Raw genomic sequence first — 12938 nt, 5'->3', positions numbered from 1 at the left:
CAATGGCACTCGCCGCGGGACCTTGCGGCATCTAGCCTGCGCACTCCAGCAGCCCAGAGGGAGCTTGTACCCTGATCAAGCCCAGCAGGTGCCGGCCGGCCATGCTGAGTGCCTGCCTGCGCCTCCCCCCACACCTCCTTGCAAGCAGCGGGAGCCGTCTCCTGCCTCAGCCAGCCCCAGAGAGGGGCCCCCACAGCGCAGCGGCAGGCTGAAGAGCTCCTCAAGCAGGGCCAGAGTGGACGCCGAGGCTGAGGAGGTGCTGAGAGCGAGCGAGGGCTGCCAGCACGTTGTCACTTCTCACTACCAGCAGAGGATGAGAATTCCCTTAGCTCCTCATCCTTGCCAGTACTTGGGTTTTGTCCTTGTTTTTGACTTTTGCCAATTTCGTGAGTGTAGATGGTATCTCATTGTGATTTTAATTTTAATTTTTCTGATTCTTAATGAGGTTGAATATCTTTTCACATATGTTGTTCTTATATGTTTCCTCTTTTATTTCTATTTATTTCTTTGCTCCCCTTTCCCATTGATCACATATATTATTTAAAAAATTGATTTGTATGTATGTATTCTGGATACTACTTATTGTTGATTATGTGGGCTATGATTATCTTTTTCTTTGTAACTTGTCTCATATTTTCTTTATGGGTCATTGTTTATTTCAAATTCCTCAGTCTTACGTTTGATCTCCTAAATCTTTATAGTTTTTGACTTTCACATTTAGGTCTTCAATTCATTATGAATTAAGGAAATCATCAAGCAGAAAAGGAGAAAAATGACGGACCCCTCCCCATTTATTCATCTTCAAAAGTCTAATTCTGTTACATCTTTTCTTCCATCCTTACCTTTTTTTGGGAAGTATTTAAAGCAAATCCCAGCATCAAGTCACCTTACCTGTTAAGATTTCAGTTTTGCTGATATTTTTTCTGCTTGGTATATGAGTTGCTGAGGGAGGTGTGTTAAAACCTATCATGGTGGATTTGGCAATATCTTTTTTTTTTTCTTTCTTTCTTTCTTTTTTTTTTTTTGAGATGGAGTCTTGCACTGTTGCCCAGGCTGGAGTGCAGTGGCGCTATCTTGGCTCACCGCAACCTCCACCTCATGAGTTTGAGTGATTCTCTTGCCTCAGCCTCCCAAGTAGCTGGGATTACAGGTGCCTGCCACCACACCCAACTAATTTTTTGTGTTTTTAGTAGAGATGGGGTTTCACTATGTTGGCCAGGTGGGTCTCAAACTCATCACCTCGTGATCTGCCTGCCTCAGTCTCCCAGAGTGCTGGGATTACAGGTGTGAGCCACCACACCTGGCTGGATTTGGCAATTTCTTATTGTGGTTATATCAGTTTTCACTTTATAGATTTTGAGACTATCTTAAAATGTTTAGAATTATATTATCCTGCTGAATAAAATATTTTTATTATTATGAAGGGATTTTCTTTAATTCCTATAATATTTTTTGACCTAAAATCTTTTATATCTGATACTAAATATAACCATACGAGGTTTCTTCTATACCCAGGGTGATGTATCTCTTTCACTCTCCTATTATTTTCAACTTTTGATATCATCATTTTAACATGTATCTTACAAGCAACATATAGCTGGCTTTTGTATTTTTATCCAGCCAACTACCTTTGTTATTTAATTGGAAAAGGTAGTCAACTTAAATATATTGTGAATACTGATATATTTTAACTTTTTTCTTATTTTATACTTTTGTCTTGCTTTTCCTTTTTCTTTTTCCTTTCTTGCCTTCTTTTGGATTGTTTTTTTCTCTAGTAGTTTTGAAGTTATGGATTTTCCTTCTTGTAATGGTAACCTCAGCAATTTTAACATGCATATTCAGCTTATCACAATCTAAATTTCCTTAATGTCACTGTTCTCCTTAAACACTTGAATTTCAGTTCCTCCAAACTTGTGTGCTATTGTTATCATCATGTATTTTAATTTCCAGCTTAAAAAAATTTAACCACACAGAGCACTGTTGTTCTTACATTACTCATGTATTTAGACCTTTGTTCTTCATTCGTATTTGCATCTCAGACTTTCCTTAAAGGATCATTTTTCCATTGCCTTTAGAATTTCCTTTACTGACAGTCAGCAGGTGACAAATTTTGTAAGTTTTTACTCCTTCCAAGTTACTTTTATTTTACCCTTATTCTCAAAAGATTTGTCTTAAATAGAATTCTATTCTGCCTTAGCACTTAGCAGGTACTATTTCACTTTTAGCTATAAACAATTTGGCTTCAGTATTGCTTTTGAAAAGTCAGTTTTCCCTCTTATTCTTACTTCGCTGAAGGTAATCTTTCTCTTCTTTCTGGCTGCTTTTAAAATACTCTTTTTCTCGTTATAAAATTCCACTATGATATTTCAGTATGTGGATCCATTTTTAGTAATCCTGTTTGGGATTCACTGGGCTTCTTGGATATTTAGATGAGTATCTTTTTTAGTTTCAGAAAGTTTGAAGAGAAGTTGCTGAGAATATTTTCCTGCCTCATTTTCTTAACTCCTGGAATGCTAATCAGATTTTTGTTAGATCTTCTGACTCTTCCATGTCTCTCTCTCTCTCTTTTTTTTTTTTTGAGATGGCGTTTCACTCCTGTTGCCCAGGCTGGAGAGCAGTGGCGTGATCTTGGCTCAGCGCAACCTCCGCCTCCTGGCTTCAAGTGATTCTCCTGCCTCAGCCTCCCGAGTAGCTGGGATTGCAGGCATGTGCCACCATGCCTGGCTAATTTTGTATTTTTAGTAGAGATGGGGTGTCTCCATGTTGGTCAGGCTGGTCACGAACTCCTGACCTCAGGTGATTCGCCCGCCTTGGCCTCCCAAAGTGCTGGGATTATAAGGGTGTGCCACCGCGCCCAGCCCATGTCTGTTTTTTAAATATGCACCATGTCTTTGAGTCTTTGCTGTGGTCTGGTTAATTTCCTCTGACCTGTCTTCTAATTCACTAATTTTCCTTTAGCTTCTCTAATCTGCTGTTAAATCTGCCCACTGCATTTCTTATATCTAGTAACATATTGTTTATTTCTGGAAGTTCTGTTTGGTTCTTTTAAAAATCGATTTGTTCTCCTCATGGTGTTTTATCTCTTTGTTGTGGATATGTGACTGAATGTGTCTCTGTGGGCTGAGCTGCATATTTTTCTCAGAATTGTATCTGTGGAAGATCATTTAGGTCTAGGATGAAATTGAGTTTCTCCAGAGAAGATTGCATCTGCTTCTGTCATTTGCCTACAGCAGGGGTGTCCAATCATTTGACTTCCCTGGGCCACGTTGGAAGAAGATAATAATTGTCTTGGGCTGCACATAAAATAAATTAACACTAACAATAGCTGATGAGCTAAACACACACACACAGACACACACACACACACATCTCATAATGTTTTAAGAAAGTTTATTAATTTGTGTTGGGCTGCATTCAAAGCCATCCTGGGCTGTGGGTTGGACAAGCTTGGCCTAGAGCCTCTTCTTGTCCTTGACCCCTTAAAATTAATTCTGGGTTTGAGATTTTTCAAAACAACCAAGTAGTATTTTAAGTTGTAATTATCTGTGTGAGGGCTGGTTTGTGGCTTTGAGTTCTCAGGGGAGCTGGTTTTCTTTTCGTTTTTCAAAGTTATGGGTCAGTGCAACCTTTTTAATTTTTTAAATAGTCCCTTTGGAATATGACAGCTCATTTCCAGTTTACCTTCATGCTGATATGTATATATGTATATGTATATGTATATGTGTATGTATATGTATAAAGATCTAACTTTTTTAGGGTCTCCAGACTCCCTACCTTAGGTGGGTCAGTGTTCTTTGTCTCCTGTTCCCAGAGGCCACCTTAGGTGGATCAGTGTTATTTGTCTCCTATTCCCAGAGGCCTTGTATTAGTCTGTTTTCATGCTGCTGATAAAGACATACTAGACACTGGGCAATTTGCAAAAGAAAGGGTTTAATTGGATTCACAGTTCCATGTGGCTGGGGAGGCCTCACAGTCATGGCAGAAGGCAAAGAGGACCAAGTCACATCTTACATGGATGGTGGCAGGCAAAGAGAGAGCTTGTGCAGAGGAACTCCTATTTTTAAAACCATCAGATCTTGTGAGACTCATTCACTATCATGAGAACAGCACAGGAAAGACCCACCCCCGTAATTTAGTCACCTCCTACTGGGTTCCTCCCATGACACGTGGGAATTGTGGGAGTTACAGTTTAAGATGAGATTTGGGAGGGGACACAGCCAAACTATATCATTCCCCTGCTTGCCCCTTCCAAAACTCATGTCCTCACATTTCAAAACCAATCATGCCTTCCCACCAGTCACCCAAAGTCTTAACTCATTTCAGCATTAACTCAAAAGTCCACAGTCCAACATCTCATCTGAGATAAGGCAAGTCCTTTCTGCCTATAAGCCTGTAAAATCAAAAGCGAGTTAGTTACTTCCTAGATACAAAGGGGGTACAGGCATTGGGTAAGTACAGCCATTCCAAATGGCAGAAATTGGCCAAAACAAAGGGGCTATAGGCCCCATGCAGGGCAGTCAAATCTTAAAGCTCTAAAATGATCTCCTTTGACTCCACATCTTGTATCTGGGTCATGCCGATGCAAAAGGTGGGTTCCCATGGTCTTGGGCAGCTCCACTTCTGTGGCTCTGCAGGGTACAGGTGGCTCTGCAGGGTACAGCCTCCGTCTTGGCTGCTTTCATGGGCTGGCATTGAGTGTCTGTGGCTTTTCCAGATGCACAGTGCAAGCTGTCAGTGGATCTGTCATTCTGGGGTCTGGATGACAGTGGCCCTCTCCTCACAGCTCCACTAGGCAATGCCTCAGTAGAGACTCTGTGTGGGGGCTCTGACCCCACATTTCCCTTCCACGCTGCCCTAGCAGAGGTTCTCCATGAGGGCCCCACCCCTGCAGCAAACTTCTGCCTGGGCATCCAGGCATTTCCATACATCCTCTGAAATCTAGGTGGAGGTTCCCAAACCCCAGTTCTTGACTTCTCTGTACCTGCAGGCTTAACACCATGTGGAAGCTGACAAGGCTTGGGGCTTGCACCATCTGAAGCCACAGCCCGAGCTTTACATTGGTCCCTTTTAGCCACAGCTGGAGCAGCTGAGATGCAGGGCACCAAGTCCCCAGGTCTGCTGCACAGAGCACGGAGATCCTGGGCCCTACTCAGGAAACCATGTTTTCCTCCTACAATGGGAGGGGCTGCCGTGAAGACCTCTGACATGTCCTGGAGACATTTTCCCCATTGTTTTGGGGATTAACATTTGGCTGCTTGTAACTTATGCAGATTTCTGCAGCTAGCTTGAATTTCTTCTCGAAAAATGGGATTTTCTTTTCTATCACATTGTCAGGCTACACATTTTCTGAACTTTTATGTTTTGCTTCCCTTATAAAACTGAATGCATTTAATAGCACCCAAGTCACCTCTTGAATGCTTTGCTGCTTAGATATTTCTTCCGCCAGATATCCTAAATCATCTCTGTTAAGTTCAAAGTTCTACAGATCTCTAGGGCAGGTGCAAAATGCCACCAATCTCTTTGCTAAAACATAACAAGAGTCACTTTGCTCCAGTTCCCAACAAGTTCCTCATTTCCATCTGTGATCACCTCAGCATGGACTTTATTGTGTGTGCCACTATCAGCATTTTGGTCAAAGCCATTCACCCAGTCTCTAGGAGGTTCCAAACTTTCCCACATTTTCCTGTCTTCTGAGCCCTCCAAACTATTCCAACTCCTGCCTGTTACTCAGTTCCAAAGTCACTTCCACATTTTTGGGTATCTTTTCAGCAGCACCCCACTCTACTGGTGCCAGTTTATTGTATTAATCTGTTTTCACACTGCTGATAAAGATATACCCGGGACTGGGCAAAAGAAAGAGGTTTAACTGGACTCACAGTTCCACGTGGCTGGGGAGGCCTCACAGTCATGGCAGAAGGCAAGGAGGAGCAAATCACATCTTATGTGGATGGTAGCAGGCAAAAAGAGTGCTTGTGCAGACAAACTCCCGTTTTAAAAACCATCAGATCTCATGACACTCATTCACTATCACGAGAACAGCACAGGAAAGACCTGCCCCCATAATTCAATCACCCCCCACCAGTTTCCTCCCATGACACACGGGAATTGTGGGAGTTACTATTCAAGATGAAATTTGGATTAAGGACACAGCCAAACCACATCAGGCCTGCAAAGCCAAAAAATTGGTAATTGAATTTACGCAGTTTGACAAATGCCTTCAAAGTGAAAATCAGCTTTAGAGAGCTCAATTGACCTTTCTCTGTGCCTGTGTACCTGTAACTTATGTCCTAAATATTCCTGACTTTCTTACCAGCTTGTGAATGTATTTAAGAGAATGTTTTAAAATGTTAGTCTGGTATTTTTTGTTGTTTTTATCAGAAAGGTTAGTAAAGGTTCCTAGTCTTCTGTGTTGCTGTAAACAGGAGAGTCTCTGTACTTTTATTTTTGTTTCTCTATTCCTAACTAGATTTTACCATTCTTGAGGGGAGTAATCTTGCTTTGGACTTCTTTTGCCTTCTCTGTAGTACAACACTCAGTGTTCAGTGGATACTCAGTTACATAGGTAGACATGTAGCTAGAAAACACTTTTGAGGGTTTCCATTTTACATATTTCATATCTATTATATTTTTTAACCTTCCCAGTTATTTGGTAAGGTAGGTTATTTATTTATTTAAGACAGGGTCTCACTCTGTCCCCCAGGCTGGAGCACAGTGGTGCAATTATGGCTTACTGAGGCCTCAATCTCCTGGGCTTAAGCGATCCTCCTGCCTCAGCCTCCCAAATAGTGGAGACCACAGATACACACCACTGTGCCTGGCTAAGTTTTTTATTTTCTGTAGAGATGGGGTCTTGCTTTGTTTCCTAGGGTGGTCTCAAACTCCTGGGTTCAAGTGATTCTCCTGCATTGGCCTCCCGAACTGTTGGGATTACAGTCATGAGCCATCATGCCTGGCCATTATTATTACCTCCATTTTACTGATCAGTAAACTACGACTTAGAGGAAGAATTTGGACACAAATCTGGTAATAAGTAGGGGTAGAATTTAGATTCGTGACTATTGACTCATAATTCTGTGTCCTTTACACTGTGCCATTTTGCTTTTTAATTAATGTTATTGATATTTGACATCTCCTGATTACTTTATCTAGATATGAAAATTCTGGAGAAACCACTGGATTCATAATATCTTGATGAGATTATCTCTAAATCCTCACCTAAAAATTTTTTTAGGTATTTACTTTGCTTAAAATTTCATCAGTGACTTAAAACAATATATTGACTTCTGTTACAGAAAGCAGAAGAAAGAATTGGTCTTTTTTGCTGTTGCAACATTGTGAAATATTTTTGTTGTAAAATATAGGTAATTTTTGTCTTTTCCAACAGGTGTGTATGTAACATAGATTGCAGTGGATACAGTTTTAATCCTGTGTGTGCTTCTGATGGGAGTTCCTATAACAATCCCTGTTTTGTTCGAGAAGCATCTTGTATAAAGCAAGAACAAATTGATATAAGGCATCTTGGCCATTGCACAGGTAAAATCCATTTTATTTATTCAGAGGCCCATCTTTACTATAGTATAAATATAATCTTATTTGTACATTTGGTAGTGTTTCAAATTTGTAAAATGAGAAATCCTCAAAGCTTTATTTTATTACTTTGTATTTCAGATTTTTTATTACTAATTTAGTTTTTTTCATTTATTTTCATCTTCTCAAGACATAAACCATGCTTCTTGGTTTTTTATTTAGTTAGTTCTTGGTTGCTAGCTGATCCTAACATGGAATTATAATTATTATTTATAGTTCTAATATCATCTCAAATTTGGAATGATTATAGCTGTTTAAGAGTTAGATAACTTATTTTAATTTCAGTAAAACTATGTTATTGCCATATATTTGTTAAACCTCTTTTTATAGAGCATAATCGTTTACTTTGTTTTCCCATTATCTGTATCATTTTCCTTGTACATATTATGTATGATTACAGATTTTGGTGTGAAGTTAGAGAATGTAAGGAAAAATTATTGCCTTTAGCTTAAAATTCTTTTTGCCCTTCTTGCTTTTTGTTATAGCTTAGAAACCATGATACCATATAAGAAGGAGTTTTTGTTTTCCACCCCTACTAGAAATATTCAGTCTCTGAAGCCAGAGGTTCCCAATTTTCTTTCCTCAGTAATATTCAGATGAGCTGGGAAGATGGATTATTTCCTCGGTCACATATGTGGGCCAGGCACGCTCTCACGGACTAGGATTGTACATCTTTCTTGCTTACTGGTTCCCTTCTTCCTCCCTCTTTAGACTTATTAAAGGGATATTATGTTTTTATCTGAGCTAAAGGGAAAAGGTTGTAAGCCAAAATTTGGTACATTATATTGGTAACAAATTATTTGTGACACACTACACAATTGATTGCAGTACCTCTGGTCTAAACTACCAAAGAATACCCAAGAAGCTCATCAGACAATTTTTAGGTAGGAGTTGAGTGTGGGCATGATAGAGGACACCATCTGCTGACAGGGATCCCTTCTGGGTAGATGTCCCACTTAGCCTTGATCTTGAAGAAGTATGGTCCCCCCACCCCAATGGGGTGGCATTTAGAGCTTGAGTGGGAAGGCTAGCTTAGAGAAGGACTATGTTCTCTGAGGAAAAGCATGGCTGAGGGCCTCAGGAAACACAATCATGGTGGATGGCAAAAAGGAAGTAGGCACATCTTACATGGCCGGAAAAGGAGGAAGAGAGAGCAAAGGGAGGTGTCATGCACTTTTTGTAAACAACTAGATCTTGTGAGAAGTCACTCACTATTATGAGAACAGTGAGGGGGAAATCTACCCCTATGATCCAGTCACCTTCCACAAGGCCCCTTTTCCAACACTGGGGATTACAATTAGACATGAGATTTGGGCGGGGACACGGAACCAAACCATATCAGTCAAGCTTGAGAGTTTAATTGAAATGCATCCTTTGGAGTGATTGGGCCTTAAGTTTTGTCTTAGTCCCCTCTGTAATTTTTCACCCACAAACCTAACTATGTCTTTCCTTTGCCTCCCCTACTAGTATTGGGAAGCTTGTGCTTCTAAACACGTGGCTATGGCTCATTTATAGTCTTCCCAGTCCAGGTGCAGTTCTCAAATCAGGGGTCATTTTGTATAGTAAGCGTTTCATAACACAGCTGAGATTCCCCATTTATCTTAATCTGATGTTTCCAGGGTAACAGTGGTAGGAGAAGGTAAATCTTGAGGTAGTTGTCTTTTAGAGAAAGAAAAGGTTAACCCTTTATTCTCAGAGTAGGTGTTGTTTTAGTTTGCATAGGAAAGAGTTTTTAAAGGAGGCGACATTGGAGCTAAAGTATAGATGAAATTGGCTATTCATCATGCAAAGAGCACTTATACCTAGGATGCCTTGAGGCCTAAGACAGGAATGACATAATTCATTTAGAGAATGATAGACAACGTGAGCAGGATAAGGGGGCAGAGGTTAAGAACTTGGAATAATTTGGAATTATTGGGAGTATCATGATATGACTTAACCATTGTTTATATCTTAATTTGAAAACCATTTTCTCTTACAGATACAGATGACACTAGTTTGTTGGGAAATAAAGATGATGGACTACAATATCGACCAGATGTGAAAGGTACTGAATCATGCATCTCCAAATTTTGGCCAGCTATGGAAATACGGTCACTAGCTGTCCTTATTAGTTCTGTTTCCATTATAACGATACCTCTTACTTTGCTCTCTATAGTAATATATGTAACGCAGTTAATTATTAGTATTAATAGTAACAGAAACAGCTGAAGTTCATGTCATTTTATAAGGTAATCTCCTATGTGCTTTCTTTGATTAAAGTTTGTATTGAGATAATTTTAGATGTACATGCACTTGTAAGAAGTTATACAGAAAGATCTCTCAATATGTTTTATAAAAATCCTCTTTACTCCTCTAGAATCTCCTGTTAACACTTGCCCGATTCCCAGGTCTTTGAACGTTGTTCCTTTTGCCTGAAACTCTTTATTCCCTTTCCTGATTAATTCCTTCTTATCCTTTTAATCTTAGCTTGGAAATCATTTTATTTTGGGAAATATCCCTTGACTCTTAAGTCTATATTAGATGCCTTTCCTGTATACTCCCCTCTCTGAACACTTAGCCCACTCTATTATAACTGTCTTTTTATTCATCTGTAACCTCCTGTAGGCCATGAGTTCTGTGAGGAGAGGAGAACCTGTCTGTCATGTTCACTCTGTATCCCTAACCATAGCCAAATATCTGGCACATAAGTAGGTACTCTATGCTTGTCTAAAGAGTGGATATGGCTCAAAGAAGCAGTAGGGTTTATTTACACAAGGTCTCATGTAGTAAAGATCAGAGCAGAGGCTGGATTCCAGGTCCCTTGACTTCAAGGCCACTGCTCTTCTTGCTGTTTTCACATCCATTATTTTGTTTGATTCTTATAACTGCTCTGATAGGTAAGGACCAATGGGAAGATTGAGGATCAATGAGGTTGTATCTGGTTAACTGAAACAGGTCTATATCTTTGGCCTTCTATGCCAGAACCTCTATATAATTGCTGAATCACAAGTGCATCATCTATCCATTTGTTTGGTTATACCATTAAAAGATATGTGATCTATCTTTTATACCTAACTTCTAAACAATATGTAAAATGGGAGAGATAATAGTACCTGTTTCATAGAGTTTCATAAAAACTAAATGAGATAATACATATTAAGTACTTCAAACAGTGTCAGATATACTTGTAAGTGTTCAACAAATGATAGCTGTTATCATTGAGTAATTTGTTACTTCTCTTACTTGAATCATATCAAACCTGAGTTAGTTATAACCCATGAGCTCCTGAAATATGTCTCCTATGTTGAAACAAAATGCTGTATTTAAAACAGAAAATTTCCTGTATTCTCGTAGGAGACAAAATAGGTCAGCTTCAGTTTTATTCACTATATTGATAGTACTTGACTAGAATAGGAAGGCCGTTTTTCAGTATTTGGAAGCTTATACTTAGGGCAGTTGGGGGAATTGTGTGTTCCGAAGCACTTGTGTGCCATTGATAATGGATAATTTAGAGCCTAGGCCACTTTTGAGATACTGAAAATCTTTTACACATAAGAATTGATCTCTAATTTAAATGAAATTGTCATAGTTTGTAGATATAATTTATTATGTACCTAATTTATACTGGTCATTTTACTGTTTGTAGTTAGAAAGATATCTAAAATATATGATCTTTAAAGATCTTGTGATATAGTAAATGCAGATAACCAACTTCTAACAAAGTAGAAATTGATTATTGCTATAAGTGTAGTACAGTTTAAAAGTGCAATGGGAATTCAGAAAAGTCGAGATTAATCTTTGGTGGGGAACAGTGAGAATCTGTGAAATGTCATGGAAGAAGTGGAACTTGAGTGAACCGTGAAGGATGAACAGGAGTCAGAAGGATATCTAAGGAGGATAGGAGAGCATGAGCATAGATACGCACACGATGTTATGACAGGATGTGTCGTAGAAAGGTAAGGAATCCTTTGGGCTGGAGAATAGGAAGCTTAAGAGGTAGAAGTAGAAGGCAAGGCTAGAAAGATAGCTTGGGGCCAGATTGTGTAGAGTGTTGAATGCTATGCTACTCTAGGGAATTTAGACTTTATTTGTGGGCAGTGGGGAATCATTAATATATTTGAAAAAAGCAAGGCTACAAAGTTAATCATTTGAAAGAATGATACCTGGCAGGAATATTGTGCATATTGTATATGTTGGAATGGAGGCAGGGATATCAGTTAGGTAAAGTCAAAAGGAATAGACATCTTCTTAGATATGAGAGATAGAGAGTTAAAAATGACTTAAGACTTCAAGCTCAGATGACTTAGATGATGAATTCTGTTCACAGAACTAAGGATATTAGGTAGGTAAAGGTGTTTGGAATAAAGTAAGGGAGGAGTTGATGGTGGAGATGATTGATTGTATTTTAGAGCTTGAGGTGCTTGTGGAACTCATCCAGGTCACTTTGTTCAGTATAAATTTGTGAGTCAGTCTTTGGATATAGAGGTGGTAACTGAAGCCACAAGACTGAGTGAGAGAGAGTATTGTCTGTTATAGTAGCTACTGGCCACATGTAGCTATTTAAATTTAAATTAAAATGAAATCAGCTTGGACAACATGGTGAGACCTTGTCTCTAAGCAAGATTAACCTGTGATGGTGGTATGCAATGTGGTCCCAGCTGCTCGGGAGGCTGACGTGGGAGGATGGCTAGAGCCCAGGAGGTTGAGGCTGCAGTGAACTGAGATCGCACCACTACACTTAAGCCTGGGCGACAAAGCAAGACGCTGTTTTGAAAAAAAAAAAAAAAATTAAAAGCGTACTAGCCCTATTTCAGATGTTCAATAGCCAGATATGACCAGTGACTACCATATGGGACAGCACAGATATAGAACATTTTCAGAGTTGAAGAAAGTTCTGTTGGATGCACTATTATTTAGAAAGGAGAGAAGGCCCAACTTTGGATGAAGCAGAAAGGACTGAGAGGAAGAAAATCAAGAAGAGTACACAGAAGCTACGAGGGAAAGGATGCCCAGTAGCTTAAAAAACTACAGAAAGGTATGAGAAGACAAGGACTAAACTATGCTTGAATTTGAAGACAAGGAGATCACTGACAATCTTGGACCAAGTTTCTTCCATGAAGGATGAAAGATGAAACCCAAATTGTAGAAGTGTTCTCATAGGAAATAGAGGTTAAAAGGTAACTCTGTTTTTATTGTTTATTTATTTATTTTTACCTCATTTGCTTTTATTTATTTATTTTTTTGTTCTCACAGCATTTATAGGAGGCCCTTAGTAAATATCCACGTCTGCAACACACAGCCAAGATTGGGTAGGTAAGGCAGTGATCTGGGGATGGAGGCTACAAAATGAAAAGCAGGAACACAGCACC

The 12938-nt window shown here is 39.4% G+C and overlaps 1 protein-coding gene across 2 annotated transcripts in view; it reads left to right on the top strand.

Annotated features, from left to right (window-relative positions):
- Positions 1-12938, top strand: part of TMEFF1 (transmembrane protein with EGF like and two follistatin like domains 1) — a 109793-nt gene that overhangs the window by 62263 nt on the left and 34592 nt on the right. For both annotated transcript variants that reach the window (XR_010120008.1, XM_055271681.2), the window contains exons 6-7: positions 7385-7533; positions 9569-9634. Coding sequence is in view for 1 of the 2 variants with exons in the window: in XM_055271681.2 (XP_055127656.1) it covers positions 7385-7533; positions 9569-9634 (215 nt within the window). In the remaining variant the exon portion in view is untranslated. The remainder of the gene's footprint in view (positions 1-7384; positions 7534-9568; positions 9635-12938) is intronic.

The sequence above is a fragment of the Symphalangus syndactylus genome, chromosome 3, assembly GCF_028878055.3.
Source record: "Symphalangus syndactylus isolate Jambi chromosome 3, NHGRI_mSymSyn1-v2.1_pri, whole genome shotgun sequence".
In the NCBI taxonomy this organism is placed as follows: Eukaryota; Metazoa; Chordata; class Mammalia; order Primates; family Hylobatidae; genus Symphalangus; species Symphalangus syndactylus.
The sequence above is the reverse complement of the archived record's forward strand: the minus strand, read 5'-3'. Positions and strand labels throughout refer to the sequence as shown.